Consider the following 16,333-nt stretch of genomic DNA (forward strand, 5'->3'; position numbering starts at 1 on the left):
AGCTGCTGCTTTTCACTGTTTTCTTGCATGTTGTAAGAGACCTTAGGATCCTCTACTCCCCCCAACTTTTTTTTAATTACACATCTATGGAAAAACTGAACGACTAGTATAATGACACCCAGATATCCTTACCTAGATCATCACAGTTAACAATTTGCCATATTTGCTCTCTTTCTTTCTCTCATTTGTTGAAGAAAACTACAGACTTCATGATACTTCTTAACACACTAGGATAGAGCAAGGGCAGTCTCCTACAAAACCACAATACTCAAGAAATTTTCACACTCACAAAATTTAATATTGATACAATGATAATATAATGGCCATATTCAGATTTCCCCAGTTTATCCCAATTATGTCCTTTATAGTCTTTTCCAAAATACTAGAATCCTACTGAGCATCTGACGTGGCTTTTAGTTATATTTCTTTACCCTCCTTTTAATCTAGAACACTTCGTTAGTCTTTTGTTTTGTCTTTATTGTTAAGGAGTCTAGCTAAGGTTTTGGTAGAATGTCCCACAATCTGGATTTGGCTAATTGTTTCCTTAGATTTAGATTAAACGGGCTGGGCCTGTGGCATAGTGGTTAAGTTCAATGAACTCAGTTTCAGCTGCCTGGGTTCTCGAGTTTGGATCCCTGGTATGGACTCAAATCACTTGTCAGCCATGCTGTGGCAGTGACATGCATGGAAAATAGAGGAAGATTGACACAGATGTTAGCTTAGGGCTAATCTTCCTCAAGCTGAAAAAAGAGGAAGATTGGCACAGATGTTAGCTCAGGGCAAATCTTCCTCAGCAAGAAAAAAAAAAGATTTAGATTAAACATAAATGCTGTGTCCTTTTTAGCAAATTAAATCAGCAGGCACCAATGTTGTTATGTCCTATTATTCGTGATTTCCAATTTAATTACTTGATAAAAGAAGTGTCTACTGGATTTCTTCATTCTAAAGGTGCCTTTTCTCCCCTGTAATTAAAAAGTAATCTATGGGATGATGCTTTAAGGCTGTGAAAATCCTATTCCCCACTAGCCTTTTACCCATTGGTTTTAGCATCCATTGTTAGTCTAACTTGCGTGAATCATTTATTACATTGATGGTTCCACAATGGTGATTTTTAAAAATTCTGTGAATCTTTTATCATTTATTACCTGGCATTATTCTGTAAAATAGAGCTGTCCCACCCCCATTCATGTATATATATATTTGTATGTATATTTTTAATATCACTATCTGAGTATCACTCATTCTGTTTTAAATTTACCTTATAATCTATTATCATCAGTTTTTTTCGGATGCTCAATTGAAGCATTTCTTTTGGCTAATGGGAGCTACTATAAGCTATTTCCTATCCTTGAACATGTCCTCATCAGTTTTTGGGCCTTTACTTTCTGGAACAGCAAAAATGCTCCAAGCACTTTCCCATTGAACTAAAATCATACATTGTTCTGAAGAGCCCTGGTTCTGGTAGGGGAAATGGTATTTCAAAACCAAGATCTAGGTGTTAGGTGTACTAATTGCTGTTGGAGTTTCATTGCTTCTAGTTTATGTCAGTGGAGAGAGACAGGACATTTATTTACACACACAAACACGCAGAGTTTTAAATAATTCTCACTGATACCTTTAGTTTCAGTCCAACATCCTAGTGTTCTTCCTTCCATTCCTTCCCTCATTCCATATTTGAAGCTTCTTTTTTGCAGAGTGAGAACCTTGGTTCCCAGCAGCATCAATATATTTATTCATTTGCTGTTTTATAATAAATACCAAAGTTTTGGAATTAGTACATCAGTTCCACTACAAACCCAGTAAATAACAAACCCACTAAATTCAAATTTCAAACATTGAAATTCTTTGCAGTTCTTTTTTGTCCTTAGAATATGTTCTAGTGACTGTAGACAGTTGAGGTACTCTGTAAAACCACTGGAATTAAAAATTGAGATTATATTTTTAGTGTGATGTAAGTAACGTTCATTTATTTCTGTTTGTATTTGATTTTGGAGTTTCCCCCCATCTGATTTAACTTAATTTTTGAATGTGTAAAACATTAACATAATTTGTGTCCTTTTTGTAAGGAAAATTATTTAGGATTCATTCTCTCCATGACATGCTGTTTTATTAATGTTTGAATTTATCCTATCATTATTAATGGAGGATTTCTGTTGACTGTAGCAACATAATAACCATTGTCATTTGAAAATGTTGATGGTCTTAGTAGTAATACTGACTTCCTGCAGAATTCAGTAACAAGTCAGGAATTGCTTAGACTTGACACTGTGCTAGGCGTCACCATTCATGCACAAACAAAGGGTACTTAGATTTGGATGAGGGCCTAAATGGAAGAACTTCTCTCCTTCACTCTTTTGAAGATAATTTAATAGATCATGAGTGCAAAGTTTGAAAGTATAATTGGAGTTGCTCTCTTATTCTCTCTTCTAATGAAAGCCTACATTCCTAGAACTTGACAGTTAGCTTTTTGATATTTGGATTTTGTGGGGCTTTTGTAGTTGTTGCTTTTGTGATTTCCAAAAATGAGAATAGCTTTTCTATTTTTCTGATTATCAAAGTAACCTGAAGGTGTGAGTAAAGTGACGATCACCTGTATTCCCACCAACCAGTGAATAGCCACTGCAAACAAACGAGAATCATGCTCTATGGAAGGTTCTGCAACATGCCTGTTTTTCGTTATTTTCACGTAACAGGGTATCTTGGACATCTCTTCATTTCAGTAAATATAGATATATCTCATTACTGTTAATGGTTCTAGGCCATCCTGTTGTATTAATATACCATAACTTATTCCCATTGATGAATATTTTGTTCTGGTTTTTTAAAAATAGATAGTACTGTTTTAAAATATGGACAAATACACAAAGGAGAATTTATAGTATGATTTCCTTAGAATATCTCATAGATCTGAAATTACTGTGTACATACATTTTTACGTTCCTCAACAGTGTTGGTGTGTCTGTATCCTTACCCATCTGATAGACAAATATTAGTATTCCCTTTTTTTCTAATTTGCATTTAAAAAATTCTATTGATGTTGAACTTTCAAAGAAGATTTCTTGAGTGAAAAGCTAGCCTTACTAGTTGATTGGCTAGGTTTCTTGTGTTTACCTGTTCTTTTGAATTGTATCATATGTTGCTGAGATTTCTTTGTTGTATTTTCTGTTCCAGTTTTTCCCTAAGTTTCCTCTTGTGTAGTAATATTTTTCCTATTGATATGTTTTGAGCTATTTGTCTCTTAACAGTGTTATTAATCCTCTATCATATGTGATACAGGTTTTTTTTTCACTTTGTCATTTAACTTGAGTGATTTTTTAATCAATATGGTGATTTTTTTTAAAAAGTTATTTTTTTAATCATTCCTAGCTTAGCATAATGTTTAGAAAGACCTTTTCAATTTATGATTGCAGAAGTCATTACCTGAATTTTCTTCTGGTGCTTCAATGGATTTTTTCTTTTTTTAATTTAAGTATTTAATCTATCTGGAATTTATTTCAGTATTTACTATTTTATTTATTTTATATTTCCAATGTCTAGCTAGTTATCTCAGTACCAGTCATCCACTTGAAACCACTGTTTTGAAATGCCGCTATTTAAATTCCCCTATATTTTCTAGGCTGTCTTGGGACTTATTTCCTTTCACTCTTTGTCAGTTTACTTAGATACTTAGGTACCATCTGGATTTAATGTAACGTTATAATATACTCTAATGTCTATTAGGGCAAGTTCTCCTTAATTACTCCTTTTCATAATTTTCTTGGCTGTTGTCACCCATTATTTTTTCCATTAGGACTTAGAATATTTTGTTTCCGTTATTAACATTAGAGGAAATCTCAAGTCACAAAAAAGAAGAAATGAAGTCTTGGTTCCTCTCCTCTCCTTTAGTGTTCCAGGAGATCCTCAGCCCAAAGCTGAGTAATGATTAACTAAGATATTTTCTGTTTGTTTCCATCTGCAGTTCCCCAGAATGAAATAAAACCTCATTTTTTAAAAAATGGCTTAAGTCATCGTTGCTGAGTTAGCATTATTTGGTGGCAATTAAATTTACCTTGGTTTGAGAGATTTTTATATCCAACACTGTATCCATCCCTGTTATTGTTAACAGCATTAAGTAATACCATAGCATGAAATTAGTATAGCTTATGTGATGTAAGCATGGCACATGTGTTTGATAATCTTTAAACCTTTTTAAAAATCTTTTTTTCCAGCCACCTGTCTTTACCAGTTTCCAAGACTATGTTACTGGGATTCAGACTTTAATTTCCAATGTTGTGGATCATATTAAAGGGCTTGAAACACATCTAATTGCACTTAAACTTGAAGAACTTATTTTAGAAGACACTTCTCTCTCACTGGTAAGAGACTGTAGGCGATCAGCAATTAGTTATATATAGATATTCAGATGTTCTTTATCACAAGGACAAGTTAATTTTCAATTCAACATTCTCTCTTCACAGGACTTGTGATTAGAAGGTGCCTGGCAGTAGTTTTTTGTTGTGTTGTCGGTGGTAGTGGCTTTCCCTCTCTCTTCATTTCCCCCTGCCCCATCCCTCCTTTGTATACATTTTTGGGATTGTTCTTTTACTGTGAATACTCATGATGAATTGATGAGGAATGGAATTGGTACTGTCCCTGTTTTGAGTGCCAGAGGAAACCAGCCCTATGTTTGAGATCCAGGAACAATCTCGTTGGGTGAAAATTTACCTGCTGCTGGCTTCTTTGCCACTGCAGTAGTTATCACCTGAGAAAGGAGATAATACTGGATGTCAGTAATAATTAGATTAGAGCAAGGCAGCCCAAAAGGAATGGAACCAAGTATGGAATCAAAGGTACCAGTCATCAGATTTCTCCTGATAATTATTTTAGGCTAGTTTCTTAAAATTCTGTTAGCAACATCCCTGTTCAGTCTTGCCTTTAAAATGTGGATTCTTTTTAAAAATTAAAGAAAAGCTTTCAGTCTGAAATAATTGAAGATTTAATGGTGTCAGGTGAGTTAACATTCACTAGCCTGGAGTAACTCGGTTTATGATTTTGATAGGAGCCAGAAGGGCGATGGTGGAGCCACCTGTTTCTAGCTAGTTGCTCCAGTGATGAAACTCTGATCTTGAAGGAATGCTTCCCTTGAGTACTTTGTCTAACCTAAAGCCTCTGCTGATGAGGGAACTTGTCCAATAATCTGAGGGCAGCCATCATCCTAGCCTGAGACCTCTCCCCAGACCTTCCTGGGGAAAGGAATGAATGGAATCCTGCTTGCCACACCAGCTTTAAAGATTGTAAGCCCCTCTTTTGTAAAACGTTAACAAGTTAGTGCTTTGAACAAGGGGCTTAACTGTGGGAATGCCTCAGAGCATTTTACATTTCCAAAGACTGATTAAAGAAAGGAGATGTGTTGAGATATGAAACTAGAAGTTTAGTTTTAGCCAAACAAAAACGTCAGCTGTTTTCCTGTGTACATTAGAATGAATATAGACTTCAGTGGTGATTAGAAATACTAATTGATGGATTATTTAGTTCTTTAGTATTTTTTGTCTTCCTTTTTTTAAGGCTTACGTTGTTTTGAAAGTAAAATATGCACAAGGTAAAAAAACTTCAAAGAATAAAGAAAGTATACAGTGAAATATCTCCTTCCCAATGTAACCCATTCCCCAGCTCCCTTTCCGAGGAGGAACTGCTGTCATCAGTAGTTTCTTGTGTGACCTTCCTGAGTTAGATAACCCAAGCATAAGCATATCTTGTGTGGTCTTCCTGAGTTAGATAACCCAAGCATAAGCATATCTTGTGTGGTCTTCCTGAGTTAGATAACCCAAGCATAAGCATATCTTGTGTGGTCTTCCTGAGTTAGATAACCCAAGCATAAGCATATCTTGTGTGGTCTTCCTGAGTTAGATAACCCAAGCATAAGCATATCTTGTGTGACCTTCCTGAGTTAGATAACCCAAGCATAAGCATATCTTGTGTGGTCTTCCTGAGTTAGATAACCCAAGCATAAGCATATCTTGTGTGACCTTCCTGAGTTAGATAACCCAAGCATAAGCATATCTTGTGTGGTCTTCCTGAGTTAGATAACCCAAGCATAAGCATATCTTGTGTGGTCTTCCTGAGTTAGATAACCCAAGCATAAGCATATCTTGTGTGATCTTCCTGAGTTAGATAACCCAAGCATAAGCATATCTTGTGTGGTCTTCCTGAGTTAGATAACCCAAGCATAAGCATATCTTGTGTGACCTTCCTGAGTTAGATAACCCAAGCATAAGCATATCTTGTGTGACCTTCCTGAGTTAGATAACCCAAGCATAAGCATATCTTGTGTGACCTTCCTGAGTTAGATAACCCAAGCATAAGCATATCTTGTGTGACCTTCCTGAGTTAGATAACCCAAGCATAAGCATATCTTGTGTGGTCTTCCTGAGTTAGATAACCCAAGCATAAGCATATCTTGTGTGACCTTCCTGAGTTAGATAACCCAAGCATAAGCATATCTTGTGTGACCTTCCTGAGTTAGATAACCCAAGCATAAGCATATCTTGTGTGACCTTCCTGAGTTAGATAACCCAAGCATAAGCATATCTTGTGTGGTCTTCCTGAGTTAGATAACCCAAGCATAAGCATATTATGTCTGCCTTCCCTGCCACTTCTCACCTTTACTAATACACAAGTGATAACATACTATACACGTGGTTTTGTCTCTTGCTTTTTGTACTTAGTCTCTAGGAGATCATTACATATGAGTACTTATCTACCTTATTCTTTTTAACTGCTATGTAGTATTTCACTATTTCTTGACATACAAAATGTATGTTCACTATAAGAGAATTAGAAAACAGAATAGCACCTCCCAGTTCCCAGCCCCAAATCAATCAGTCCCAGTCCCACCATCCAGAACCATCTCCACCTGTCCCTCTTCTGTATTCTTGTAATACATTTGTATCTGCCATTAGCCTTTATGACATCAAGGAACTTGGGTACCCAGTAAAGGCCTAGTAATTGAATTCTTGAGAAATAGGTGCATCCTAGGTAGGATTCTTGCCTTCTACCTCCCACTTGCACACCACTCTGAAAGGAGAGAGACTTGCTGGTACTTTTGGAACACTTCTACAAAGAAATCTGAAAATTTGTAGTAGATTTGGAGCTGTTTAACTTTTTAATTTTTAGACCAAACCCAAACTCATTTTCTACTCCAAACTCCCATCCCCTTGAGTGAATACCAAAGAAAAACAAAACTTAAAATTACAGTACCTATTTAAAAAAAGAAAATGAAAAAATCTTAAAGATCGCACCCTTGAACAAGTGTCACATTATTTCATGTGGTTGGGCTTTGCTGAGTACATTTACGATTTTCAATAAGTAGATATAAATTTATTGAGCTAACTGTTGTTGGGCTAAATGCTTGCAGAAATACAGTGATCAGAGACCTCGCTGTAGAGAGATAACATACAAATTACTTAACTAAATTGGAAATATGCTATAGGCACAAAAATCTGAGCGAGTCAAAGAGTCTCACTGGAGAGGGGACATTTGAGGATTAAGAAGTTTTCACCAGGGAGACAAGAATGGAGGAAAGGAATCCCAAGCAGAAGGAGGCAAAACACACAAAAGAAGACAAAAGCACAGAGGCAGGAAAGTGAATTGTGTGGGGCACCTGGAGTCAGTTGGCAGAGCCAGAGCACATGGTATGTGAGAAGGACTGTCAGGTACACGAGTGACAGGCACAGTAGCCCTGCTTTTGTCCAGACTGTTGAGTGGTTGTTCTTGTTAAAAGATCTGTCTGCCTCCTGAAATGAAGTATGAGATTTCTCGTTTTGATTATTGTCAAAGTTATGCTTAACTTTGAGCTACTCTAGGTTTTTCAAGCCCTGGCTCTGTCCTCATCTTTTGACTTTGGGAAAGTCACTTGCCCTCTCTGGGCCTCACTTGCTTTATCTGTAAAACGGAAGTCATAATAATATCTACTTCATAGGATTATGGTGAAGATTAAACAAAATAGTAGTGGCATTATATTGCCTACTTGTGTTAAAGTCACAGTACATATAATAGACTGAGCAGCAGTCGTCATCAAATACAGGATCCGTATAGTGCTAGGGACTTTCCTTGAGTAAAAGAAAAAAAAATCTCTTCAATTCCGTTTCCATTAGGCTCATTTCTTTTTTCTTTCCTTCTTTTCTTTGTAAACTCGAAACACTATGAATAAGACCTCTAGACTGCCACCTCTGGTCCTGGTCCCTCTCTTCCTCCCTAGGGGTATCCATTGAAACTGGTTGTGTGCCAAGACTTTTTTTCTTTTTTGCATTTATACTTATAAATACACAATACTATTTGTATCTTTTAAATTCTAAAACCATCTGGTTTTAATGTAACTTTATAAGGTACTCTAATACCTGTTAGGTTTTTAAAAGTAAATGATATACTATTCTGAAGCTTGGCTTTTTTTTATTTCACTCAACCTTATATTCAAGAGATCCGTTCAGGCTAATGCATATAGATCAATCTTATTCTTTTAGACAGCTGTATAGTATTCAAAATATGAACGTACCAGAACCATTGGACATTTTAGGTTGTTTCTGTACATTTGTTTTTACGTATAATATTGAAATGTATTTGTATATACCTTCTGATGCACATGTTGGGTCATAAGGTGTGCTTACCTGGTTTCTTCTGGGCTTTGCAATTCTGCCAACTTCATGTAGATCTAACCACTTCTCAGCCAACCTCCTTTCTGTGTTTGAACACTCCATCCCCTTCACTTTTTGTGGTCTCTACCACAGGTCAAATATGCATCAGTATTTAACTCACGTATTTGAGTAGGCTTAGGAAAGCTCTGGTCTTTTTTAGTCGTTTGGCCAACCCATGGACTTTGTCAGTATGGAGGGAGACTTGTCAATATTGTAACTAGAAAAGATGATACTGGTAAATTTGATGCCTTTAAGAAGTGACTGTGATAATGTCCAAATTAACAATAAATTTCTAATTTTTTTCCAATGAAACTAATAATCAGAAATCTCAATTTTTCCATTTTGTACAGCTGATAACAAAATGGTAGGAATTTTATGTCCAAACTACTTAGTAATAATTACTTACCTTTTTTCTTTTTCTTTTTCTTTTTTTTAAAGATTTTATTTTTCCTTTTTCTCCCCAAGCCCCCAGTACATATTTGTATATTTTTAGTTGTGGGTCCTTCTACTTGTCGCATGTGGGATGCCACCTCAACATGGCTTGATGAGCAGTGCCATGTCCGCACCCAGGATCCAAACCCGCGAAACCCTGGGCCGCTGAAGCGGAGGGCACGAGCTTAACCACTTGGCCGGGGGGCCGGCCCCTACCTTTTTTCTTGATGAAAAATAGTAATCAGAAATCTCAGGCTTTCGACTTTACAAACAAAGGTTACTTGAAAGAATAATGCTGCTAAAGCAACAGGGTCTCAGTGAAAAATCACACGGAAAAATATACATGTGTGATGAGCTTTAGCCTTCTTTTCATTTTATGAAATTGAAAATGACTCACTGTATTCTGATGGAGCTTGCAGTAAGACCAAAGGTAATGGTAATTTTAACTTGTATCTGAGGAACCATAATCTGGGGGAATGCTTTCTGAGCAAGACCACTAATTCTTGTCTCCTTTGTAGGAAGAGAGAAAATTTTCAAAGACTGTGCAAGGGAAGGTGCAGAGCAGTTATCTACACTCACTTCTGGAAATTGGGGAGCTGCTGAAAAAAAGACTTGAGACCACGAAGAAACTAAAAATTTAAGGAAGTGTGAACCACAGGCACTGATGACTCTCCAACAGAAAATGTTATCCTCTTCCCAGGCAAAAGCTACATCTGGTTGACCATCATTTTAATCCAGAACTTCCTCATAAAATGCATGAAGGACTTTGATTGTGAATTAATTTTTTAGGTATTAAATGTATACAACTGATTAAATTATTGTATATAAACCAGAAGCAGGACCCTCATCTGGGTTTGACCACTTTTTATACATGTTCATATGCATATGGCAGCCACAAGAGAACCCCACTTTTCTTCTTCCCTTCTATCACCAGACACATCTGGTGGTGGTAGTGGTGGTGGTGGTGGTGGTAGTGGTGGTGGTGGTGGGGTCCTATAAAAGCAGCAATAGAAATTAAGCATAAAGCATCAACCTCAGAGCAGCTGAATGGCCCTGCCGTTATAGCAGTGGGTCTTTTGGTCTGGTCCTTGAGCCTTAGGAAGCAGAAGGCAGAAGTAGCGGGGGACCATGACTGGAAGCAGGCCCTCTTGCCACAATAGCATTTTAATTTTGAGGCTTCCTCAGCTGCTTGGCTCCCATAGAACCCAAGGCAGGTACCCAAAGGGCCTCAGATGAAGTTTGGCATAAGCACCTGCCACTGAAGGGCACCATTCAGACGACCACAGGCATTCATTTTTTGGCTTAATAGTCCAGATAGCCAAGATGTCTCCATCCTTGCTCCTGTGAGAGTTAAATCACGGGCTTCTGTTAACTTACAGTTGTTTGGAGGGGAAAGCAGTGCAGACCACTTATAAGCCTGCTGAGGACTAGCTTGCTTCTTTCATCCATTTGGGAAAGATGGGAATCACTGTTCTAAAGAAGAGAAGTGTATATAATTTATGCAGGCAAGTCTAATACCAATGTCATTGGTTTTGTGAGATATATATATATATATATATGTATATGCTTTTACATATATATGTATTTTCAAGCATATATATACAAATATATGCTTGAAAATAAAGATTTAATACTCTAGTGTTTTTTAAGTGGGGGGTTTGGGAAGGAGGGAAGGAATGTATATTATGGACTTAACCTAGGTTTCAAGTTTTGGGCTGGCAAAAGAAATGTTATCCATTCGGTTTGAGGTTCAGACTGTTTTCTTCAAACTTGAGAATTACACCAGGATGGTGTTTACATTGTTCACTTGGAGCTCCCTAAGACTATAGCTTCAGAGGTTGGTCTGATGGAAGATAAATATTGCTCTTGAAAATGTTATCCAGTTCATACAATTGCTTTGATAACTTTTTTTGTGTTTGAATCTGCTTCTGTTTTTGGTCTTTGTTACCCAAATACCGCTTAAGTTAGTAATTCTGTAAGAACAAAGAAATGAATTTGATAAGGAAATTCAAGCATCTGATGGAGGATTGGTCTTGAAGACCTTAAAAGTCTTTTGCAACTCACTTCTCCAGTGAAATGTGATACTTTTCTTTTAAAAGCAACCAAAAGAGAGCTTGGAAAATCTCTGTATGCAGAGCAGATACATTTTGTCCTCTCGTTTTGACTTTCTTAGACTCACAATTTAATAGAGTGATTAATAACTGTTTAAACTTCCAAGGAAATTTTTAAGAAAGTTACTACATTATCTGTTCAAAATAAGACGTTGGAAATCCTAGTCCATCAAGTAATTTCAAAAAATTATTGCTGATGTAAATTGGTAGCCACAGCTCTCACACCCCATCCCAAAACGAAAAACTGCCTTGAACAAGATGAATTGAAAATTCTGATTGATTCCAAATCTAATTAGTGACAACATCTCATAATTTCATAAAACTATGGCCAATTTAGATGGAACTGTGTGTGTATGGGGGTGGGAGTATGTGTGTATGGCATGTGTTCTTGAAATGATGTTTCCTTGATATCCAAAAATACTGTACATAAAAATAGAAATGCTCTTTGAAACAAGTCTATCAACTGACCATGATCAATATAGCGTATGTGCTCAGTGGGCTGGCCTTGGTCCTCAGGGACAGTGTGTGACTCCAGTGGTCTGCCTAACTAGTCTCTTGCCTAGGTGCATCTGGGACCTCTGCTGGTTTTAGTGACAAATAATGTTCTGTTGAGGTTATGCTTCCTTTACTACTTGCTGATTTTCCTACTAAATGTAGCATTTCAGTTAGATCCAACCTCTTACATTTTGAGATAATTGTAAAAAGAATGAAATTATGCAGAAATGGCCAATATCTTTTATTGATCTATTCTTTTGGAAACTGTCATGCACTATAAATTGTGTACAGTTAAAAAATATATATATATATATTCTTACATGAGTAAAAACCACCCTCTCCAGCAATTGTATGTCATTGGTATTTGAAGAGAATTCCCAAATAACGCATTGCTGCTGCTGCTGTTTTTGGTTTGTGTGGGGTTTTGTTTTGTTTTGTTTGTTTTTGTGTGGTAAATTGATATTTAAGAGAAAAAAAAGGAAAGGAGAAAAAATACTACTGTTTACAGACTGAAAAATTACTGCTTTTTATACTACTGAGATCTTAAGTTAAGACTCTCCAAAGCAAACATTTGGTTTAAATCATTTATCTGATGTGGATAAAAGATAGAGAAATTTTTAGTGTTCTCCACATAATGGAAAATGTACAAATGCCTAGCTGTGTTGCCCATCAATTTTGTATATTTTCATAATTTTAATTGTTCAAAATTGCATTATATTTTGCAATCACTATGTTCAATCTGGATTTGTCTTTCATTTTAACTTTTAATATAAAAAGGGGTTTCAATGTATCTATGGCCTTGTTACTGAAACTCTCCCTACTTATTTGATGTGATTAATACGGGAAGTAGATATTCTTCCTTCTTCGGAACTAAGTGAAGCATATAGCGCATCTGCTTTAACCTGGAGGGTTAATTTATAGCAACGCTTTTAAGTTGGCACTTCTGCCTGGTTCATATTTCTTTGGATTCCTAGAAGCCACAACTTTCAAATGATATAATGCATGTCAATTTTGTATTCAGCATTATACTCCCCAGCAAAATTGTAATACTTTTGAATTTAAAATTTTTATTCCAAGGGCCCTAGTCATTTTGTTTGAAAGTAGTACCTTGCATGCTTGCATTCATTAATTCAACATATATTTATTGAGAACTATTTACTATGTGCCAGACTCCACTTTAGGCTCTGCTGATATAATGCTAAGTGAAACCCAATATCCTAGTTAATGGCAGAGGTGGAGGAAGAGACAATAAAAATAAATACTACTTTGTAATTAAGTCCTGTTTAATCAAATAAAACAGGATATGTTGATAAACTGGGGCACGAGAGGACCTCTGGAGTGGTGCCACCTGACCTGAATGAAGAGTCAGGTATGGAAAGGGGAAGACAAGAGCAAAGCCCTCAAGGCAGGAAACTGCTGAGCACGTTCCAATGACAGAAAAAAAAAGGCTCAAGTTGCTGGGACTCAATGAAAGAAGTGGAATGAAGGTAGGGATTGAGAAAGTAGAGGGGATCAGAGCAATCAGGAGTCTGTAGCCAGGGGAAGGAATGAGATTTCTAAATTTAGTAGGAAGTTACTGGAGGATTTCAGACAGGCTGATGAGATGATTTATCCCAAGAGGACATGAACTCACAGGCTGAGATCAAGTTTATTCAGACAGACTGACAACACACTGGGAAGGAGAGAGAGCCGTTTGTTTTCCCTCTCCTAGTTTCCTTTTCTGTCTTGTGATATTAAATGCCCTTACCTGAGCCCTGAAAAGGCTTTTTGCCTGCTTCTTAGGTTATGAGTTAAGTCCATCTCCTTTTTTCCTTTATCAAAAAGTGGATACTTGGATATACCTCGCTGCCATTTTTAACTTTGCCCAAAAGGTGGGCTCAGGTTTACACTTTTTTCTGTTTCCCGTTTTTTAGATGCTGTCACTGCCTTGATGCAGACATGTATATCATAATAACAAGCAGAAGGTAAGCAACCATGAGCCAAATGCTTATAGAAATTATTTGTGGGGTACCTACAACAGTTTATGCTTGAGGAGCACAAGGTTTTTTGCAGCCTCCAGCTTCTGTGTGTCGCAGCTAGTGCTTTACATATGAGAAAAGTAGTTATTGCAGATAACGCTACTACCTAAGGCCACCAAGTGGGGTAAGGGTTGGATAAGATTCACTCAAGCATTGATGAAATGAGCTAAAATTCAGAACCCTCCCACACCATCTCACTTTTTTTTTTTTTTTTTTTTTTTTGGTGAGGAAGACTGGCCCTGAGCTAACATCCGTTGCCAATCTCTTTTTGCCTGAGGAAGATTGTCCCTTAGCTAACGTGACAATCTTCCTCTATTTTATGTGGGATGCTGCCACAGCATGACTTGATGATCAGTGTGTAGGTCTGTGCCTGGGATCCAAACCTGGGAACCCCAGGCTGCTGAAGTGGAGTGCACGGACTTCACTGCACCAACAGGCTGGTCCCTCACATTCTTAATCTTGACGGCCACAGTCAAATCCCTAGATTCTATCTTGGTTCTCTGTTGAATAATCTCTCTTGCTGCAATTCTAATGCCAGCATTTCTTTTTGTGGCACCAATTACCAAGGACTATTTCTAAACTAAAATTATTCTTTACACTATTTGAGATAACTTGCAAGTTCCTTAGAACAGGATTCATGTTGCATCCAGGTTTGCTTCAGGTTATCTGGAAATTCCCTTAAAAATGTATATAATTATTTTGATTCTGAGAAGCCAGTCCACAGCCTTCACTAGCAGTCTGATTAGCAGCATTTGAGCCACAATATTAATTAGATCCTAAGAAGTAGAAGGAAGGAATCCATTTGACTTAAGTATCAGGGAAGACTGAATTTTACGTGGCATATGCAGATCACTTCAGACTCCAAACTAGACACAGACTCAAAACACTAAAATGAAAAATATTTGGAACAAAGAGCCTCTGATGTATGATAACTCTAGTCCTGCCCAATAGCCCATGTTTCTTCAACTCAAGACCCTATAAATAATGATACCCAGCCTGGACCCATCCAGTGAAGTACCCATGGATGTGTTGCCACCTTTCTTTCATTCCTCACAATTGAGAATCAAGATAAAACCACATTCAGGGACTGCGGATGAATTTAGTTCTAGAGTTCTTTCCTTACCTGCCATTTGTTACTCTAATTTCCATAAGACAGTGAATACTTAGTTCTTTGGAAGTGACCCTGTGTTAGATGAGGAAAAACTAGAACAGCTAAAGTAAGTTCACCAGTGAGAGGCATCCAAAAAGATCTTCCAAACTTTTCAATTAGAATTGAATTAAGTAGGGGAAATACTGAAATTGCTGAGCTAAATATATAATCGTTATATTTTTTGTCAAATGTTGAGAGTACCTATACTACAGGTAGGCATTTAGATTTGAACATCTTTTACCTAGTTGATTTGAATTGTTAGTCTAAGCTACCAAACTTGTTTTAGTTCCCATTTACACATGGATTTCACTGCATTTTTTTGTTTCCAGTGACTTTAAATACCAGGCTGGCTGAAATGGAGGAACATAACCAATTAAGGTTTTGTTTGCCAACTCTGTTCAACTCAAATTTCTTTGTGTGGGTGTAATTAGACATATTTCAGGAGCTGCAGTGCAGTTTGATATTTTCCAATAGTTAAATATGACAATGGGGATGCTGTCATGAAGCTTACCATTGCAGATAACTGCTCATCACTCCTGAGAACAGGTTTGAAAGTCAGCAAAATGCTCTCCCACTCTGCTTTTTAAAAGTTGGTACTTACGGAGTAACAGACAGTGACATCGTAACTCAGATGGAGAACAATCCCTTTTTTTTTTTTAAACTTTCAAATTGGACTGAACTGTATCATTTAGCTGTCTAAATCTAACTCTAAAAAACCTCACCAGATTATATCAGTGAAACTAAGAACCTGTTATATGTATCTCAGGGAGTATGGAAAATAATTACACCAAGTTTTGTTAATGTTGCCATTCAATTTTTTTTCCCAAAGATTGAGCCTGCGCTAACATCTGTTCCCAATCTTTTTTTCCTCCTCCTTCTCCCCATAGCCCCCCAGTACATAGTTGTATATTCTAGTTGTAGGTCCTTCTAGTTCTTCGATGTGGGATGCTGCCTCAGCATGGCTTTATGAGCGGTGCTAGGTCTGTGCCCAGGATCTGAACCAGCAAAACCCTAGGCTGCCAAAGCAGTGTGTGCAAACTTAACCACTCAGTCACAGGGCTCACCCCACCATTCACTTTTTTTTTTTTTTTTGAGGGAGACTGGCCCTGAGCTAACATCTGCTGCCAATCCTCCTCTTTTTGCTGAGGAAGACTGGCCCTGAGCTAACATCTGTGCCCATCTTACTCTACTTTATATGTGGGATGCCTACCACAGCATGGCTTGCCAAGCAGTGCCACATCCGCACCTGGGATCTGAACTAGTGAACCCCGGGCTGCCAAAGTGGAACATGTGCACTTAACTGCTGTGTCACCGGGCCGGCCCCCACCATTCACTTTTAAGGACCAGAAAATGGGCAATGCATTTTATCACCCACAATCGGTCCACTTCAGTCTGAACACTAGTGGACAGTAATAAAGGTAGGCCTTAAGCTGGGACCAGTTTCCACAATGTTACCAG

At 37.4% G+C, this 16,333-nt stretch overlaps 1 protein-coding gene across 2 annotated transcripts in view; it reads left to right on the forward strand.

Annotated features, from left to right (window-relative positions):
• Positions 1–12,497, forward strand: part of NAA25 (N-alpha-acetyltransferase 25, NatB auxiliary subunit) — a 69,466-nt gene extending 56,969 nt beyond the window's left edge. For both annotated transcript variants that reach the window (XM_023648134.2, XM_023648135.2), the window contains 2 exons: positions 4,209–4,355; positions 9,620–12,497. In XM_023648134.2, coding sequence (XP_023503902.1) covers positions 4,209–4,355; positions 9,620–9,742 — 270 coding nt within the window. In that variant the 3' untranslated portion in view covers positions 9,743–12,497. The remainder of the gene's footprint in view (positions 1–4,208; positions 4,356–9,619) is intronic.
• Positions 12,498–16,333: the final 3,836 nt, after the last annotated feature.

The sequence above is a fragment of the Equus caballus genome, chromosome 8, assembly GCF_041296265.1.
Source record: "Equus caballus isolate H_3958 breed thoroughbred chromosome 8, TB-T2T, whole genome shotgun sequence".
NCBI classification, from domain to species: Eukaryota; Metazoa; Chordata; class Mammalia; order Perissodactyla; family Equidae; genus Equus; species Equus caballus.